General features: G+C 41.3%; 2 protein-coding genes and 1 long non-coding RNA gene across 3 annotated transcripts; 1 reads left to right on the top strand and 2 right to left on the bottom strand.

The window, feature by feature from the left end:
* Positions 1-4,885: 4,885 nt before the first annotated feature.
* Positions 4,886-11,208, bottom strand: LOC137104189 (alpha-2B adrenergic receptor). Its single transcript, XM_067485101.1, has 2 exons — positions 10,508-11,208; positions 4,886-9,211 (listed from the first exon to the last, which is right to left on the bottom strand). The coding sequence occupies exon 2, from the start codon at positions 9,039-9,041 to the stop codon at positions 7,497-7,499; it is 1,545 nt and encodes a 514-aa protein (XP_067341202.1). The 5' UTR covers positions 9,042-9,211; positions 10,508-11,208; the 3' UTR covers positions 4,886-7,496.
* Positions 11,209-12,788: 1,580 nt separating this feature from the next.
* LOC137103831 (uncharacterized) lies at positions 12,789-13,338 on the bottom strand. Its single transcript, XR_010911604.1, has 3 exons — positions 13,148-13,338; positions 12,958-13,016; positions 12,789-12,886 (listed from the first exon to the last, which is right to left on the bottom strand). It is a non-coding gene; the product is annotated as an uncharacterized lncRNA (long non-coding RNA).
* Positions 13,339-17,404: 4,066 nt separating this feature from the next.
* zcchc9 (zinc finger, CCHC domain containing 9) lies at positions 17,405-20,445 on the top strand. Its single transcript, XM_067485297.1, has 6 exons — positions 17,405-17,492; positions 18,607-19,011; positions 19,210-19,360; positions 19,447-19,539; positions 19,622-19,690; positions 19,913-20,445. Exons 2-6 carry the CDS (start codon positions 18,619-18,621, stop codon positions 20,023-20,025), a joined length of 819 nt encoding a protein of 272 aa, XP_067341398.1. The 5' UTR covers positions 17,405-17,492; positions 18,607-18,618; the 3' UTR covers positions 20,026-20,445.
* Positions 20,446-20,549: the final 104 nt, after the last annotated feature.

Genomic DNA, 20,549 nt, shown 5'->3' with positions numbered 1-20,549 from the left:
TCTTTCTACTTTGTCAAAAGTAGTAAACACACACAGACGTTCACATCTAGATAAAAGCATAAATCATTTCATGCTTGTTGGAGCTGAGGAAATGCTGTGACTCACACTGACAGTTCAGCTCTGGGATACACATGACTGACTGTTTAAAATGTTCACATTATACAATTTTAAATAAAGCCCGTGCGTCTAATGCAATTTTAATAACTGACCACAATCAATATGTAATCTGGCTGAATTATTCATGTCTCTACTGCTAATTCCTGTTTATAATGTGCAGCCACTGAGTCTGTGTAACTAATATTCACACGATGTATCAGTGATGGCATCACTGTGTGCTGAAGTACAATGACTGAAGGCTGCAGGTGTTTCCACAGGTAACCAGAGCCACAGCAGAGAGCAGGTGAAGACAGTGTCTAAATGCACCGACGTACATTAAAAAGTTGATAGTTTAAAGCAAGTGCAAGATTCTTGGACTGTTGTTTGTATTGGATTTTTAATAAGAGACGCAGAAAAACAGAGGTGAGCTTTCGGGTTTTTGCTGCAGAAAACTGAAAAGAGGTGCGACCAGAGGAGCTACAGGCTTTTGGAATGTGGAGGTTAATATAACTACTGGAACGAACACTATGACCAGTGTTATCAATATTGGGCATAACTATGACGGAGTTTTCCCAATAATTATATAATTCCAGTTATAATATAATTTCTTCTTTGTGCCAACTTTTCAAATGTGGAGAACAGCAACGATCGCTTGTCTGGACGGAACAAATTAGTCATTTATTTTCATTTAGAATCGGTGCAGATGCAGCACATGAAGGATGTGGAGCTGATGTTCTGTTTCTGTGGTTGGTGATAAAAATCATTTCATCAACAATAATCTACCTTCATACTTCTACGTGTTTGTTGCCACTAAACAGCTGAAGCTTATGAAGCACCATGAGTGACAGATACAAACTACATCACATCACATGGCCCAGGCTTAATATGCCATCATAAAAAAGACATTAAAAAGCCAGAACCATAATGCCTGGCAGCTGTGAAACACTCATTATAAATATAGAGAAATGAACATAATCTTCTGCTCTACTTTTAAGAATTCTATAGCACAGTATGAGATCATTTGACACCTGAACGAGTTTATGATGTTTGGACATTAAATGTCTCGTTGATTTAGATGCTCGGGGCTGAAGAGGAAAGTTCAGTAACTTTTCTGGCCATGCACTTGTGAGTATGTGCCCACTGTGCAGCATCACTGAAACATACTGCAGGAAACACAGGGATAATTTCAAGTTATCTGCTGCAGTATATTTGCTGATGGTGATGGGAAAGTGAGGAGCAGCCTGGAGTCATTAGCTGAGCTTTAAGGGTAAATGTTAATGCTAAAACCACATCATCTGTGCACACGAACACTGGAATCACTTTTTCTTCTCCTGTTCATTCTGATGGATTCAACTGTTACAGAGCTGCTTTGAAAACGTCACGGTCCGTGTATCAGATGTATCTACTGCCGATATTAGGGTTCAGCAGTCTCGTAGTGGAAGAACAGTAAGGAAAAAAGAAGCTTGTGTTCCTGTCGGCGACTGTGGCTCAGGGAGTAGAGCGGTCGTCCATCAACCCCATGGTTGTTGGTTTGATCCCCGGCTTCTCCGGTCCCATGGTAAAGTGTCCTTGATCAGGGTCCAAAAGGATCAGAGGATTAAACCCCCGAACCTTTGTTTAGAGGACATTTTCCACCTCTGAGACATCCACAAGATGTGGTTCCTCATAAACAGAACTCTTTGGAACATTTAATATTGATTTTCTTTCATGCACGTTTATTGAGTTTGTGCGGCGTCTCCGAAGTGCTGCCATTTTTATTTCATGTGCACAAAATCAATAGATGATGCAGACTAGTCTCATGCAAACAAGATAAAAAAATGTTTTATGGGACTTCAGAGCTGAAGGACTTTTACAAAAGGAATATCAATAAATTAATGGACCAATAGCTCCCCAAAGCATGAGGACAAGTGACGCCTCCTTCTTACCTTGCATTCAGAGGAGAATCCAAATTTAGTTCCAGGAACACGTCCACGAAGTCTCTGTAGTGGGAAACAACCTACACATGTTGTTTTCAGTTGTTTTGTCTCAGGCCACGTTCACTCCATGTCGGCCCACATCATTTTTTTCTTTCCTCCAAGTGACTCATATCCATTTTTCTCTAAACAAAACAAGTCAAATATGATTTTCAGACGTTGGCCACTTTTAATGCTGCTTTTAAACCTCAGAATGTGATGTGAAGGTGGCCATAGTCTTCAGAGTAGGTGGATGGGGGCAGGACTTCAGCAGGGATTTGTTGATGCCACAGTGTCTTTTTTTTTATATTTTCACCAGGTGTCACCATGATTTGAACCTTTTAACTCTTAAAGTTTCCCGCGGAGACAAAAGTCCTTCATCGGGAGACAATAAGAGGTGTCTTACACCAATTATAGACCTTTCTTTACCTTTAAATCATCGGTCTGTTACATAAGCTGTGATAAGCAACACATCCCATGTTGGATTAGTTAATTATCACCTGTATTTTTAAAATAATACTTTTTAGCACATGGTAATTTTTGATAAACCAGGTGTTTGCAGGTGTTAATAGGATGCTGAAAGTAGATTATATGTAAAGTATATTTTTTTCAGTATTGGTTTAATTTGTGTCAACTGTCAGTAATTCTGCTAAAACACTGTGACAGAAGCAGAGACGGGAAAGTTTGTGGCTGAATTATTCTTTTCTCTGTACATGCTCACTGTCGATCCCACCCACTCCGCCCTGTGACACGTAGACAAACATCAGTGCTTATACCCAATATCAGAGACTCACCGCGTCCTTTATTCCACCACTAATGTGAAGCACTTTCAAAATAAAAGCATAGCACTGGAACACGGCAATGGGCGGCTATAGCTCAGGTTGTAAAGCAGTCATCCACGGACCACAGGGTCAGTGGTTCGATTGCTGGTCCCGGCTATATGTCAAAGTGTCTCCGGGCAAGACACTGAACCCCTAACAGCCCATTCCCCTCCCCAGCTGTGCAGTGCCGGTCCAAGCCCGGTAGAAACTGGGGAGGGTTACGTCAGGAAGGGCATCCGGTGTAAAAACTGTGCCAGATCAACATGTGGACGAATGATTCACTGTGGCGACACTGAACTCACGGGATAAAAAATAAAATAAAAACTGCAACATGGCAACACACTGAGCAGAGATAGAAGAAAAAGTAGATACGAGGCGACACTGATCACTGCTCTGAACTTAAAGTCCAACTGAAATCTACTTTACATGTTTGACAGAGGAGGCACCATGGACACAGAGACCATGGAGGTCTCCACACTCATTTCATACTGTGATATATTACACAGTAAAATCAGAGCATGGGTAGAGATTTGACGCACACATCTGAAGCAAGCTGTGGTGACAGTGCTGACCTTTAAGAGAAGGACGAGCCATAAATGAAGGAGGACATCATGGCGTATTAGCTTTCTGAGAACGTCCACTTGTGTTTATGCTCCTCTGTGAAACCCAAAGCTCCACAACATGGTTAGGAGGCTGGAGATTGTTTATTTATTAATGACATTTTCTCTTTCAAAGGACAAAAGCCGAAAGAGCTATTTCTCTTGTGTTGTGTATTTGTAGACATTTTCTTCAAGCAAAACCAGATGCAAATGGAGTAAAGCCCCATTTTAATGATGGATCTAGTCATTTCTATTTGATTTTTGATGTAACTGCCAGCAGCTGTGCATTTGCTGCCATTTTGCCAATGTCTCGTTAACATGGCTGCAGACTCTGAATTACACATTACTAGTTCCTCCTTCTCAGCTGTTTGAAATGACAGACAAGTCCTCGGGAAAATTGCTGGGCTGTGAACTATGAAAAAACGATGTCCGGTCACTTGACTGAAAACTAGTCTCTTAACACATGAGGCAAAAAAGTTTTCCGGCTTCCAGGTTTGCTTTTACGTTGTGCACTGCACCTAGTGCACACTCCCACTCGCTCCGGGCTCTCAGAAAGTTTCACACACATAAAACCTCACAGATTAAAAAACGGTACTAACTAAGAAAAAACAGACCTAGTGAAAATGTGAAGGTGAAAATGTCCTGTCAACACTTTTTACAGGCGTCTCATTTATCATCGTTGTCAATAGAGAAAAAAAATTTGGCTGAAGGCCTGAGAGGCCTTTTATCACATGATGCACAAGCCATAGAAAATCGATCTTTAGAAAAGCAGCAGCTGTGACGTGATGAATACATTTTTCATAGCATCACAAAACCCAGTGAAATGACCAGAATTTGATCCGTTCCATCCGGTATCATTTGGAAGATCTGGCAGAGCCACTGGGATCCAGGAGGCTCGACCGGAGAAGGACGCTACTGAACATGCTCTACGCAGAAAGTTTGCAGGACATTCAGGAATCAGGAAAAATGGATGAGATGGAGCAACGTGCTTAGGAATGAATTGGGAGCCATTGAGGTTCTTGTTGATGCATCCTGCCAAACAGTAGGTTAGCTTGTTCCCACTGCCACTTCTGCATTTGGCCAGGAGGAGCTGGGAATCGAACCTCCGACCCTGTATTTTTAAGGAGGGCTCTCTCTCATATATTTACTGTACTTACCTGCTGCTCTGATCCTTTTAATGTCTCTCAGGGACACAAACATCATCAAGAACTACAAGCAGAAGCCCAGTTGCATCTGAATGGCTGTTTCGTCAGGTAATAAGTTGTAAATGAATAATAACCAAAGTGACTTTGTCTTCTGATAAGAAAAACCGTGGGGATCCTGTGCAGGGATTATCTGCCTCGTTGCAACTGCCACAAGTAATAATGGATAAACTTTGAATTGAGATCAATTATCAATAATATTGATTTATTAATTGTCATTACAATGATTAACCTCAGACAGAAACTCCACCAGTTTTCCATGAATATTCTAAGTCTGTCCGGTGGGATGCAGGTGGCCGCTCTTTTCCCCCTCTGGCTACCACCCTGCCTACATCTGTGATGTCCTGTCCTAATCTGGCTTATTTCCTGAAGTCTGAACAAGGCATCAGTCTTATGTGTGGATGCTGTAGCCGAGGGAAAAAAACATGCATTTTCATTTCAGTTGGACTTTAAAATAACAATAATAATAATAATAATAATAAGCAGTTGTATCGGTTCATGTTTAACTCTACAAAAGCCAAACACTAGTGTCTACAGTACTGGATGCTTCAAACAGATTTTTGTCAAAAGAAGTGCGTCTTTCAAAACATGCAGCAGCAAACACACACACAATATTAACACACCCATAAAATCAGATCAGTTCAGAGTGAGGAGGAGGAGGAGGAGGAGGAGGAGGAGGAGGAGGAGGAGCATCTTCATCAGGGATACAGCTCGTCGTCGGGGCCAACGCTGAGTTCAGATACAGTCTATTGCTTTGGGAGAGAGACACTGAAAAGGTCCATCGTGTTCATTCAATGTGGGGAAAATCTCATGAAGCACTGAATTCACTTCCGTCACATAACAGTCTTACAAGGTGTCATACGTGTCAAACTTTCATTTTAGTCAACAATTGCATGTTTCAGTCTTGTCATGGACAGACTTGGAGACAGTGGATCCCCCCCCCCCCCCACCCTCCAGTTCTACGTCTTCTACGTTCTGTCGTCTTTGTGGAGGCTGTGTCTTTGTTGGTTTCTTTGTGGTGGTTTTTGTATGTTTATCTGGAGGTTGAGTGTCTTTGTGGTTATTTAGTTTGTCTTTGTCCACGTGTCTTTGTGGTGAGTCTGGACGTCATAATTTTAAGTCTCGGTGTAAGAGTTTGGTGGCGTAGTGGTTTTGTCTCTTTGTGGTTATTGTGTTTGTCTTTCTTAGGGCTGTGAGTCTCTCTGGGGTGAGTCTGGATGTCTGTGTCATTATTTTGTGTGGGGTTTTACATTTGTGTGTCTTTGTGGTTGTTTTGTTTATTATTGCATTCATTTGGAATCACACTGTTTTTTTCTATTCGTGGTCATTTAAATAGATAATAATTAGGTTTTTCTGTCTTGGACAAAGGTGTAAAAGGTATAAAATGACTTACAAAGATCTAAACGCGTCTCAGTCTGGCAAAATCCTACATCGTGGGTCTTTGTGCTTGTTTTGAGTCTCTTTGCGGCGGTTTTGTATTTTTTCTCTTTAAAAGTGGTTTTACATGTATATGTTGTGGTTTTATGGTGTGTTTAAATGCTCATTTCTAGCTATTTCTCAGTTTATTTGTGTGTCTTTGGGGTTGTTTTATGTCTTACTGTGGTCGAGTTTGTCTGTTTGTACTGTTTGTATGTGTCTTCTTGGTCCATTTAAAGTCTCTCTGTGGTGATTTAGCACGTTGTACTTTGAGTTGCTTTGCCATGGTTTGTGTGTCTTGGTGGCCTTGAATATCTTTGGCGAGGTTGTGAATACTTTTCGGGTAGTTAGAGTCCTTTCATTCTGAGTTATCTTGTGGTTGTTTTAGTGTAGTTTTGTCGCACTGGGATTTTGTACATTGTGTGTCTCATCACGGTTGTATTTGCATATGTCCTTGTGGATGTTTTGTGTCTCATTATGGTCCATTTGAGTGTCTTTCTCGGTGACAGTTAAAAAGATCTTGAATTGCATTGTCTGCCAGTTTACAAAGATCCTAATGAGCCTTAAATTTAATTTGGCAAAATGGTGCATAGGCCCTGTGAACATACCCTTTGAGCTGCAACCTAAAACATGTCCACTCTGCATGAGCTTTAGGTCAGAGGAGAAAAAAAAAAAACATTAGTACATAGTGTCATATTCATTTGTCGTGTTTGCGGCGGATTTTTTTAACGTTGTTGCTCTCGATTTTCCCAGCAAAGCCTCTGGCCATTAAACGAATAAGCAAGAGAAAGGTTCCGCAGAGAATAGGGAATTCACAGAAGGGAAAATAAAAACTCCATTCGTCATAATATCCACATCCCAAGTAACAGCTTTAGATGGAGGCAGGAATAAAGAAAGGAAAGAGGACGAGGCACAGAGACAAGGATGCTCACATTTTCCCTGATCTTGTGTTTGAGTGCCCATTTTATCTCCGATAAAGGACACTTAGTGATACTTGTTCTTTTCCAGTAAGACCCTTAGGCGACTCTGCTCTGATCCCATACATACACACAAACACAACAACACATGCACTGTCCTAGTTCTTTTTGTACTTTAAATTACTGCACACAGACCCTGTATCCTCTCGACATCCGTTTCAAAATATAATCAAAGCAATCATTGTCAGAGTCACTGCAATTACACCGTATTCTTAAATAACATTAGGACAATTGATTCTGTGGCTTTATGCAGCTCTGCCTCAGCTAACACAAGCACATAGAGAGGAGAAAATGGACACAAGTTCCTCCTTAATGTGCAGAAGTTAATGTTGATCCTGCAGAAGGTCAATGCCAGTCCAATGCCGAATGTACAGAAAGACAAATGTCATTTCTCAACAAAGGTCTTTGTGTCTACACAAGAACTCTTTCCTTTCTAGAAGAACGTTCCCTTTGTGTCCTTGCACAGTATCCTTTTGAAGGCCTTCCTGAAATCCTTGTTGAAGATGGTGTATATGACTGGGTTGAGGCAGGAGTTGCAGTAGCCAATCCAAAAGAAGAATTTGAACAAGGGGTCGGGGATGCTGCAAGTTGTTGGGCAGACTGCCTTAAGAGAGTAAGAGAAGAAGAAGGGGAACCAGCAGATCACGAACACGCCCATCACTACAGCCAACACGAAGGTGAACCTCTTCTCCCTGTTCACCACGGCTTTACGGCGGGAAATGGGCGTCTCCTGAATTGTAGGTGGCCCCTCAGGTACCAGTTTGGTGCCAGATGACGTGGCCATGGTGTCTTTGTATCTGCAAGGCAGGTTTAGAACCTGGATTTTGAACCCTTTGCTTTGAGGCAATTCTAAAGGCTGCACATCCGGTTTGTTTGCTTCGTCTTTGTTGTCCTCTCCAAGAACACCTTCTTCGCCCATTTCCAGCTCAGAACCAGAGCTGGAGGTGTTGTCCTGAGGTGCTTCTCTCTCTCCATCTGGATATTCCGGGGACCGTTTGTTGGGAACAGCTGAGAGGATTTGGCTGTCAGGCAGGGAGTTCAAAGAGGGGGAGGACATTTGGACTGGAGGGGTACTTGAATAAGGAGGGTGAGGTTCCTGCCTCAAGGTGCTCTCAGATGGATTCTGAATGGACATCGGGATGGAATGTGGGACTTTATCTCCTTGGCTGCCAGTAGTAACTCCTTGATCCCTGTTCTGTTGCTGATCAGATAACTTTGTTGCAAGATCTCTGGTGTTTCCCCCCACTGCTGCTTTATGCTTGTGTCCGGGCGGGCAGCGAGTGTGCTGCTTGGCAATCTGATAGATCCTCATATACACCAGAATCATTATCACACAGGGGGCAAAGAATGAGCCGATGGTGGAGTACAGAATATACCAGCGCTCGCTGTTTAGTTCACACACCTCTTCACCACCTTCACTCTTGTCCAGGGTGAGAAGAGGGGGGAAGGAGATGACTGCAGAGATCAGCCAGACTACGATAATGGCTGCCTTGATGCGTGAGGGCGTACGTTTGGTGCCATAGGACACGGGTCTTGAGATTGACAGGTAGCGGTCCAGAGCTATTGCACATAGATGCACGATAGAGGAGGTACAGAAGAGAACATCCAGCGCCAGATAAATTTCGCACCAAAGGGAGCTAAACGCCCAGTAGCCCTGCAGCTCGTTAGCCAGCGAGAAGGGAATTATGAGTGTAGCTACTAAAATATCAGCTGCAGCCAGCGACACAAGGAAAAGATTCTGAGCCCCCTTCAGAGATCGGGACGTCAGGACGGCAATGATAACCAAGATGTTTCCAACGATGGTCAGGACCATCATGAAGGTGATGACGATGGCGAAGGCTGCAGTGGCTTGTGGCGTGTAGGTCGAGGTCCTCGTGGCGCTTTGGTTGCAGGGCCGGGTCCCCGAGATGAAGCTGATGTTTCTGTTGGAGGGTCCTCTGAGCTCCGAGAGGCAGGGGGCATTTGGAGCAGCTGCCATGGTTGTAATGGTGACCAGGAGATACGTTAACAGATTTTTACAGAACAAGAGGCAGAAAAATGGCGTTTCTATGGAAAACCATTGAGACACGGGATTTTCCCCCAGTAAGAGGCCAGAATGAAGGGTGGGACAGTCAAAGGTGATGTGATCTCTACACCACAATGGGAGATCTACAAAAGAGACACACATTTAGGAAACTGGTCAGGATACGTGTGGAATCAGTATGTTGTAATATCGACTTCATTAGATTCAACTTATTACACCAGCACTGAGTAAATTCAGCCATGTAACAGAAACATTGTCAAAAACAAATATTTGTTTATATTTATTTGTCAAATATCGATGTTATGCTACATCTAAATGTAACCAACGTGTCTATGGTTAGTTTATGCGTTTGTAACAAAAATGTTTAAAATCAGTTTATTTTTTGATTATAGTTTGTGCTAATAATCAATGATAACTACGCTTTGCAGTAGTTTATTAGTTCTGGAAGTTCAGCTACACTGTGCTGTAAATAAAACTTGTAATAGTTTACTGAAAGTACAAAATTACTGATTATATTTTTGTCTAATCTGCAAAGTAACTAAAGTTAAAAATGGATCCAGTGGAGTAAAACCAATAACTGTATGTCCAGATACAGATTAAATAAAAATGTAGCGTAGCTGCTGAAAACACCGGAAGTGGCTCGGTGCTGCTCGAATACGTGTGAAAGTTAAGTGGAAAAAAATCTTTTCAAATATCATTTCTGGACACATTATCAATCATATTTTAGATGATGGGCATAAATAAAACATACATAAATAATACAATATATGTCTATGATTTGAATCTGTGAACATTTTGATTTTAATGATTTGCCAAAATACACATAAATTCTGTCGCAGAAATGAATGAAATCCATTCATGCTTACGATGACCCTAACAGGACACGACGCCTGAAATGACTCGAAATTGGCAGCTCACCCAGCTGGTTGACTTGCATATCTGCTTCCTGATTGGGTAATCTTACAAATAAAACCGGAATTATTGATAAACGAAGAGGCAGCAATACAATTTTACTAATAAATCTTTTTTTGAAAATGTGCTTTACGATTATTTTTAACACACGCACACAAATACACACAAAGTGTAAACAGATCTGGGTCTCAAAGCTTCTTGGCCCCCTCAGATTCATCTGGTGACCCTTTGAGGGGCGCCAGCCACAGGTTGAGAAACACTTCTATCCAATATTTGATGTTTAGTTGTGCAGCCCATTATTTGCTGGTGACGTTTTTCAGTTATGTTCACATGTCACTGGTTTTATTGTAGCTGCTGCTTGTTGTGACTGATGGGAACATAGAAGGTTTAAACCAGGCGCTTTTCTGTGCTTCATTTCACACATTTCCGTGTCCCAGACCCGTGTACATGTGGCATGTATGTCACAGTCAATGCAAAAACATGTGAAAGCATCTCAAATCTGTACTTACTGGAACATATGCGTCTCCACCTCAGTGCGTCGTTTCATGCCAGGGAACTTTCAAAGTTTGCTGTTTTCCTGCACTTATTACTTGTTAATTTGAAATTGGTCCGTGTCCAACAAACGGAGGCAGAAAGTCCGCTGTGGATGCTCTGGTCTCGGCAGACTGGGTTTAAAAAGCGCTTGGTCAGTAATGAAGAACAGCGCAGGACAAAAAAAAAAGATGATCAGTGCAGCCAGATGCCTGCAGATCATGCGGGAGCCAAAAAATGACGCGTAACTTTTCTCAGAAAGTCAAACACGGGTTGGTAGATGCCGCGGATGAGATATCGGATCATCTGAGCTGAAATATCAGTGTCTCCGGGTCCTCTTTAGATCTCGGGCTGTGGCTTCAGGCCGGACGCTGGAGACCGACTGCTCGCTGAGGGAGACGTGAGGAACTGATGTGACCAGATGATGGAGGATGCGCGTTTTTGCGCACAGGGGCTGCGCGCTTCATTTCCACTCATCAGGTTCAAGATGCAAGTGTCAGCCTCACTGAGCAGGAGGCTGAGCAGAGAACTGATGCAACTTTAATAACATCAGAAACCTTTCATCTTTTCACATTAAACATCTTTTGAGCCTTTTTTTTAATCCATGCAGCACTGGTGTGTATTTTCAATCTGAAACGACTAGAACATGACCGACATCATTAATCTGAAACTACTGTGATGATTTGCTGGTTGTATTTGTACATTTACTCAAGTGCTGCACTTAACAGCTGTTTTTGACGCACTTTGCTGAAGTGGTTTGATGTTACTGTGACTTCTTCTCCTCTACAGTTCGGAGAAACGTTTAACAGCTGATCAAGGTTGTTTTAAACAGAAAACGCAAACAAAGAAGAAATATAAGAAATATAAACAGTAACTTCAGAGGTTCTGGCCCATAACCTCAGATATAAGCAACGTATCTACCGTTTTTAACCCCAAATAATCCTTAAGAAACAATAAGACACAGCTCAGAGGTGAACGTGATTCCTTTGCAGGAATAATTTGCCTGGTTGCAACTTCTGTAAAATGTATTGTTGCAAAATGTATGACACCAACTGAAATGTACAAAATAAGAACCTTGTGTTTCTTTATTTTAATAGTGATTTATTTCATCTTCGGATTTGCTCAATTGTGCTTGTACTAAAAGTTTTCCAGCAGGTACCACCTCGTCTCTCTGGCAGGGGGTGGGCCACCCTGTGGCCACGCCCCTGGGAGCATATGAGCTACAACAAGGCAGTATTTTCCCCCTACTTTTTAAATTATTAATGAATTAAATAAAACATTCGATTAATCAATAATGAAAAGAATCGTGTTGTTGTCGTGTTTGTTGTTGTTGCAGCACTGTACTTGTTTTGCACAGCCCGATGGAGAAATCTCCACACACACATCTTCATCAGTTCCATATTTGTTGGTGTAAGTAAAGTGCATTTGACCAAATGATTTTCTTTACTCCCCCTCCACACAATGGCTTCTGGAATTAAAAGGCTATTAGAGCCTGTTTATCGTTCATTTCCTTTTGTTTGGATGTAAAACTGCCATTCTGGCGACAGGAAACGGAGCCAGTGTCACAGTGAATATAAAATGTAAATGTATGCAGAGCTGCAGCGGCCGATCTGTGGGTGGAAACATGGAGGAGACACACAAGATTAATGTTTTTGTATCTGTTGTGTGGGCAGTGATTTTTGTGACAGTCAGCAATCACTCACTTTATACTGCACGTCTGAAGTCATCACATCTGCTATCACAGTTTTCTTAGTGGATTTACTCGAGGACACATTGAGTGTAGCCTGCGTATTGTCACTTTATGCTTTAACCCCCTTAGAATTCAGAGTGAAGTGCACTTAACTAACTCGACTACATTTACTTTTAATACTATAGAAATAAAAAATTGTGAAGATGTTGATGCTTTATGTTAATTGAATTATTCAACAGTGAATACAGGTGGAGCTGAAATGATAATTAGATTAGACTGTGGGATTCTCTTTTTGGCAGGTTTTCATATTTTTATTGCAGTATCATCAAATTCACATTTAAAATTGTCCAGTTGTTAAATAAAATACAATTTCCCATCAGCCTTATTTAACGTTACATAAGGAAACTTTATTTTCACAGCAGCACTTTAAGCACGCGATGAGCTGATTTCCTAAAACCCAGCACCTGCTCAGGTGACCTTAGGTTCCAAATGTGACCAAAAACCCTTATGTCCGAATTAACAGTCAGTTTCATTGGACCCAGACAGGAGCAGAGCAAGCGAAGGAGAAGTGAGGCAGTAACTAGTTTATTGAATTTGAAGAGCAAATGATGACACAGATGGTTTGCGCTGCAGAGGGAGCAGGAGGAGCTGATAACGCTGAGGAGATCTAGGGGAAAAAGAGAGAAGGTAAGTCACAGCTTCAACCCAGAACTATTCTAAAGGTGACTGAACTCTTACGGGCAAAGGATGAGCGGAGACACTGTGCTGTGGAGTCAGGGCTTGGAGGGTCAGCTCAGCTGGGGAACAGGGAAGGAGGAGAGAGCATGACAACAAAGCCACGCACAAAGTAACAACTACAACTGTCCCGACAGAAATGACAGGTTAGCACTTAACCCAGTAATCATGAGGTCAATTTAAAGTCACTTACTGCAATGTCCGAGTACAAGTTCCCAGGGTCCAGTGGCCAGGCGAGAAAAAAACAAACGATCCCTGACAAATCAGAATTCTCAGGAGAAAGCAACGGCTTGACACACGGGAAGCAGGAGGACGGTCTGGCAGAGAGGAGCAGGTAAACGGGGGGTGATGTAAAGAGAAGATTAGGCAGCACAGCGGAGAGAGAGAGAGAGAAGGAGACAGTGGGAAATCAAAGCGGGGAGGAGAGACTGACGATCACCATGGCAACATGGACCGGCATCACAGCCGTGACACTTTTTTTTTTTTTTTTTTTTTGAACATGTTATACTAAGACACTGAACAAGCATAAATCATGTTTACTTATGTCAAATGATTTATTCTTATGTCTTTTGGAGGCTGGTGTAACACAGTTGTTTCACCTTGAACAGTCAAACGTGGCACTTTGGTCGGTTTAGGCACAAAGACATCTGTTTGGTTTGGACAGCAGTGCATCAGGAAAACTGTGGGGGTCTTTAATCTAATCGGGGATGGATGAAAGGGCAGCATGAAGGGCACCCACCTGAACATAGAAGGCTTCAGGACCCCTGCAGGACATACCTGGGTCCTCTAGGGAGGTTTTTCTCAGGCTAAAGAGAACATGTCTCTCAACAAGAGGGTTTGATGTATCTCCTAATCAGCAGAGTCACAGCCAGGTCTTTACTTAAGATGAGGTGACCAGCTTCCACGTTCTGTTTCCTGAACTGGAGGTTGCTCAGTGACATTGGCTGCAAACAGGACGTCTGGTGCCTGAGATAAATTTGAAAAAATGACACTTTGAGTTTCAAGAGAAATAATATCGAAAAAGGAGGGTCACACAAAGGCTTGCTGCTTCTCTTCCTTGTAATAAAGTATTAGCACACAGTTTCTCTCCCATAGATTAGTCCATGTAGCTCTTGGTTGAGGTCAAAACACAAAAACAAACCCATCAGAGGACTGATGCATATTCAAATCAAACTCTTTATTCAGTTCCTGTGGTGCCAACATTTTCAATTTTTACATCCAAAAGCTGCAGATTCAGAAGAAAAGAAACATCCTGCATCCTGTTTCCACTGATCATCCTTGAGATGTTTCTACAACTTGTTCACCTTTTGGAAAAGCGTCCAGCGTTTCTCTGTGGAGAGAGGAGAACCTTCCAGAAGAACAACCATCTCTGCAGCACTCCACCAATCAGGCCTGTATGGTACCGTGGCCAGACGGAAACAGCCAGATCTGAAAACTTCTTTCATGTTGTGATTCACTGTTTTTAGAATATTGAGAAAAATAATGAATTCAAACCATTTTGGAATAAGGCTGTAACATGACACAGTGAGGCAAAAGTTTCTGGATGCACTGCAATTAAAGAGCTGCTGGGATAAATAAAATATTTTAAAAGTATTTTTAATTTTTTTGTCCTTTCGTCTTATCCCGTGAGTTCAGAGTCGCCACAGCGGATCATTGTCCGCATGTTGATTTGGCTCAACCCTCCCCAATTTCTACCGGGCTTGGACCAGCACTGCACAGCTGGAGAACAACTGTAGGTAACTAGCCGTCTTAAAAATGCAGAGTTGAAACTCGCCTCCAAAAATGTTGTCAAATGAATGAACGACACGAGCTGAAATCACCACTGTAACAGCAGGCAACCAATCCACAAAGAGGTGGTGACACTGAGCAAAAACTACAACAATCAGGATGTAAATACTCATTTCCCGTTAAAACGTTCAGACAGGCTACATGTCGAAAGAAAAGACTGAAGAATGATCCTGAAATTCTTTTCTGTGACAACCAACTTTTGTCCTGGTGATTAACAGTTTTCTTCTGTGGCTGTTGTAAATATGTAAGTGTGTATAGGATTTCAAGCTTGCATGTGGTGTGTGTGGGTGCTGCAAACAGAAAGATTCAGCTAAGTGTTAATATGCGGCTCTTCTTTCAGAGGGACAGAATATTCCCATAATATTAGTACAGTACTCAGCGCTGTGGTTGGTGGGTTCATGTGGAGCCACCCCTGGATTTGGTTTCTGCAGTCGTGATCGGCCTGTGCTCTTCTACTGACAGGTGTCTTTTGACCAAAACATTTTCACTGTCATTTGAAAAAACATCAAAGGACGTCTTCACTGATAATGAACTTGTTTTTTTTAACCTAGTCAGGCTACATGTAACTGAATGCCATTGAACGTCCCTCTGATTTTGCCATATTACAACATCTCACTTTTTCTAGCTGAGAATTGTAAATTGTACTTACAGTGCTTGAGCATTTAGACTTTCCACCACCACCACTTTTGCATTTAGGTCTTGTTTGAAGATAACTGGATGATTGATTGAAGGGCGGAGCTTAAACAAATCAAACCCCTTAGCAGGTGCCAATGGCTGTCGCGTTGGTGTGCAGCCAGTTTTTCTTCGTATGAATATGGTTCACAAGCAGTAACAGGTGATTTTACTGTAGATCGAATACGTTGCCTCGTGACTGCACACAAATATCAGTGATGGGCCCAGATGTGTAAGAAGTTGTCAGATCCTTTACTTCTGAAAAAAGTGGAAAAAACATATTGTAAAAACACTCAAGCTTTTTCTTTAAAACAAGAAAAAGCTTGAGTGTTTTTACAATATGTTTTTTTGCGTAAAATGAATTTAAGCAGTAGAATTGTCAGATAAATGTGTTTTTTTTAAAAATGCATGATGAAGCTACTGGCATCTGAACAAACTTCAGTCAGTGATGAAGACCATGAGATGCGGCTGAAAGCTGCAAACTGTGTTGTTTGTGAGGTTGTATGTGATTATGGTACATTTGGTACATTTCATTCCACAGTGTTTCTACACATCAATCAGTATTATTTCCTTTCTGTATTGAGTCCAATAAATGAAAAATATGTAATAATATTGTCTAACTGTGTTTTAACAATTCTCTAGCATCAACTTTAATTTCAGTTTTGTTTTTTTGTTTTTGATGCAGCAACTGCTGCATTTCATTTTTATGGGAATTTAAAAATGTCTGCACCTTTTAGGGCTCTGTTTTTATTGCACTGATAGATCTTATACTGATTTCAGAATTCTGAACAAACATTTATTCATTTTCTTTGTCTCACATTGACCATCATAGGCTGAACTTGGCGCAGGTCTTGCATACACCTCGTCCCTTTATCTATAACAGTGTCTAGATGCTTTTAGACTGCACAGCTTTTGCACAGTAGATTATGGTTTGTTTTGCTTGATATCATGTAAAACATGTTAGTGACAACAAATCTCATGTCCTGGTGTGTGAGGTTTGCTCTCTGCTGGACCTCTTGTGTCCTCTGGTGGCAGCGTTTGCTTGGTGCAGGGAGGCAGGTGGTGCTGCAGCAGTGGGGGGGGGGACCGGAGTACCTGGAGGAGACCCACCTAACCACGAGGAGAACAGGCAGTTTCACAGGAAGGTCGCGATTCAAACTAGGCCCTTCTAGCTGTTAAGCAGCAGAGCTAACAACTGTATCACTGTGCTGCCAGCAAGTCAACAAATGAGATTTATGAAGTGTGTGACCCCCCTTTTTAGCCCATTTTTATCTACAGAACAGCTTTAACTTGAGGATATTGGTTTGCTTCTGTCCATTAACTGCCTTCAGGCCTCTCACAGCAGTTCTGTAGAATTGGTCAGGGCTTTTTTTCTGCCATTTATTCTGCTTTAACTGATCTGTGGTGGAATGACTTGTGTGTTTTGGGTCATTACGTTGCTGTATTACCATTTAAGATTGGATTATTTTCCTCTACTACTTCAATAAACACACAAATAACTGTATGTTTATGTCTCAATTGTTTACATTTTTTTTTTAAATCTAGTTTTAGCAAAGGAAAACAAATACAAAATGCTGGACAAAAGACAAAAGCAATAGTGAATCAGAAACACAGATATCATGTAGCTACAGCAAATATTCCATTTAGATTTGAAAGTCACACGGTCTGGTCATTTAAGATCATCAGGAAGCTGGTTGCTCCTAATAATATCAATAACAAAAATAAGAATAAGAAACAGTGATGAATGTGTTAAAACATGATAAGACTCTTAGTGTCTGACAATGAGAGAAAATCATTGCAAAATTAATACATATTTATGCGGTAATTTCGAGGGCAGTCAAGTCAAAGACATCGTATTATTCAACAGCTGCCCTCTTTACTACAACACTCGTGTTTCCAGATGTTTTTCGTGGCTTTTACTCAGCTGGAGATGTGACGGGGTGTCGTTAACGCTCTTGCTCAGCAGGCGGCAGTGTGACGTTGTTTGTCCAACAGTTTGCGAGCTTCGAATAAAACTAAAGAAGAAGAATGAAAACTTCCGGCAAAAATACAAACACATGGGCTGAAACTCTCCGAAGGTAATGTTGTGTCAGCTTGTATTAGTATTGTTTTACGAGCGTATGGGACATGTTGGTTTCAAATACAAACCGTGTCAGTATCTTGTGTCTCACAGTTTGGGAAATAGGTGCTTTTAGTTACAAAACATGTCAACGTTGTGTGGTTCAGCTTGTTAGCTGCTACGTTAAATGCTAATGACTGTTCAAGTCAGTATCACACATTTTACTCCGTGTAACATGTCGCCTTCTGTTCGTAGACCAAAACTTGCAAAACTGAATACTCACTAAGAACTAATTTAACCAATGCCACTCTTTTTTATTACTTTTTTTAAGCTGAGAACAAAATACAATTTTGTCAAACACCATACAAAAACATTTCACCGAGTATTATACATTCAAAGTCATAGGCAAAAGCTTGAGCAGGACTCTATAATCCTAAAAAACGTAGAACAACAGCATGTGCGTTTTATTAACCTTTTCTGGTGTCAGCTGTTGGTTTTAATTATTTTAGTTGGCTTTATGATGTTTACATAACGGTAAGGCAACTAGTTATTGATATGGACGAGGCAGATGGCCGACCACCCTGAGCCTGGTTCTGCTGGAGGTTTCTTCCGTTAAAGGGAGTTTTTCCTCTCCACTGTTGCCTATGGCTTGCTCCAGGGGGAATTGTTGGGTTCTCTTTATATATCTTTATAATCTTGACTTTATTCTGTAAAGTGCCCTGAGATGACTTTGTTGTGAATTGGCGCTATATAAATAAAGTTGAATTGAATTGAATTGAATATGTAGGCTGTCAAAAAGACACTTATTTGTACTATTGTCACAGATATTTGCAGGTTGTTTTACAGCTCCAGGTTTTGTGAGGTGTTTTTAATAATGAATTCGCCATCGAAGAATCTGTGATCTGATACCAATGATGGACTAAACCACATAAACATTTATGATAGATTCTTATCACTTGCTGTGTTTTCTGTCGACCCTCAAACTGCGACCAATTGTCAGAATAACTCCGAACCAGATAATTAACTCGTATTTATTCTCTATTTATAAAATGTTTTCTTCCTGATTCTCTAATGCAGTGTGATGTTGTTACAAGATATTTGATTGCTGCTATTAATTATTTTATTTGGTACAGTTTTCTGCAGTCATGACGAGGTGGGCAAGAGCTAACAACATCCATAAACATAAGCCTGCAGAGGCCACTCCATGGAGTCAGCTAAAAGCTGCTGGAGGAGGAGGAGGAGGACATGAAGGAAGGTCTGGGGCTAAAAGGGGGCCTCAGCGGGACCACGTCAGAGGGACTCAGCTCAGTGGCTCAGCTGTAAAAAAACCCAACCGAAAGAAGAAGGACTACATTAGTGAAGACGTGAATGGCTTCCTGGAGTATCTCCAGCAGACCGGACAGCGGCTGCCCGGGGGGAATAAAGGAGGAAGGGAAGAAGAGAAGGAGCTCAGGCAGGACATGGAAATTGCTCTGAAGAAAGACAAAAGGAGAGAGGACAGAAGGATAAAGAGGCAGAACGTCAAGAAGAACAATATGGTGAGTGATTTCAAGCCATATATTAAACTTACCACTCTTATAGTTTCAAAAACCACACTCTGAGAATGTTGACATTGAGCTAAAAATCATAGCTCCTAACATCCAAAAAAGGAACATGCTCGATTTGTCAACAACTGATTCATTCTACACTGCAAGTGTGAGACTCTTTCACTATGTACTGTGTTTCTCTCTCTTCAGCTGTGTTTTAACTGCAGGAAGCCTGGTCACGGTTTGGCAGACTGTCCAGAAGCGGACAGAGACGAGGAGATGGGCCGAGGCATCTGCTACCGCTGTGGCTCCACCGAACATGAAATTCACAAATGTAAAGCGAAAGTGGACCCTGCTTTGGGTGAGAACAAATGGAAACTGACCGCTGCAGACATTTTTTACAAATAAATAAGTAAAATGTCTTTAATGATAAAATGTCTTTCTAAGGTGATTACCCATATGCAAAGTGCTTCATCTGTGGAAAGACTGGACACTTGTCACGGTCTTGCCCAGATAATCCTAAAGGACTATACGCACAAGGTACATACCCACATTGTAAACACATTTTATACATGTATCTAACTTCATAACGAAGTGGCTGATCATCTCGTCATGTGTGCAGGAGGTTGCTGTCGTGTTTGTGGTTCAGTGGAACATTTTCAGAAGGATTGTCCAGAGCACCAGGCTGCAAGTGAGTCTCCACTGTTCCTCTGCTTCATCTTTAAAATTAAACGACTACATTGTGTTTTACAGTTTTTGTTGGCATATTTGATTCCAGAAGCTTCTAAATTTCACTAATTAAGTATAAAGGACCCTTGTCATTCTTTATTCTAACACCTGACAGTGCAACATTATCTACTGTAGCTGGAATTTTACCTACTCTGACTTCTCCTTCCACACTGTCTCTGTCTAGCTAATTCTGTTACTGTTGGATGGTTGTCCAACAACATGAGTGCAGACCATGAGGAGGTGCATGTTCCAGTGAAGAAAGTGAAACCCAAACAGACAAAGGTGGTTACATTCTGATCTGCTGAGAGCATGTAGAGGACGTGAGCAGCAGAAGAGACTCCTAAACAACAAGCATTTAAAAACACTTCTCTTCTGGACTTTGAAAAAACAGACAGTTGACAATTCACATACAGTGAAATGGTTCTTCAGAAACGTTTTGTGTATAACTGAAACACTTTAAATAAAACATTGCTTTATTGTAATTTCAGCCTTCCTTTTGGGACTGGACCAATACCATTGTTTAGACTGTGTACATGTTACTATTTTTGCATAAAAAAATGAGCTTAGAGCAGACGACAACTGAACCGACTGTCTAAAAGTTTGACCATTTAGAAAATCTGATGTTTTCACATAAACCAAAAATACGTATAACGTTTGTGTATTTTTGGACTCTCAAGAAGCTCAATAATAAAATTACGAAATCTTTAGGAACCTGAACATTTTTAGAATTTCACGAATGTTATTCGTTGCCTTGCATTTGTTGCACACAAGAAAAACATAAAGCTATAACTTGAAGTCAGACCATTTCAAAATTAACCATT

Source organism: Channa argus, chromosome 18, assembly GCF_033026475.1.
Source record: "Channa argus isolate prfri chromosome 18, Channa argus male v1.0, whole genome shotgun sequence".
NCBI lineage: Eukaryota > Metazoa > Chordata > Actinopteri > Anabantiformes > Channidae > Channa > Channa argus.
The sequence above is the reverse complement of the archived record's forward strand: the minus strand, read 5'-3'. Positions and strand labels throughout refer to the sequence as shown.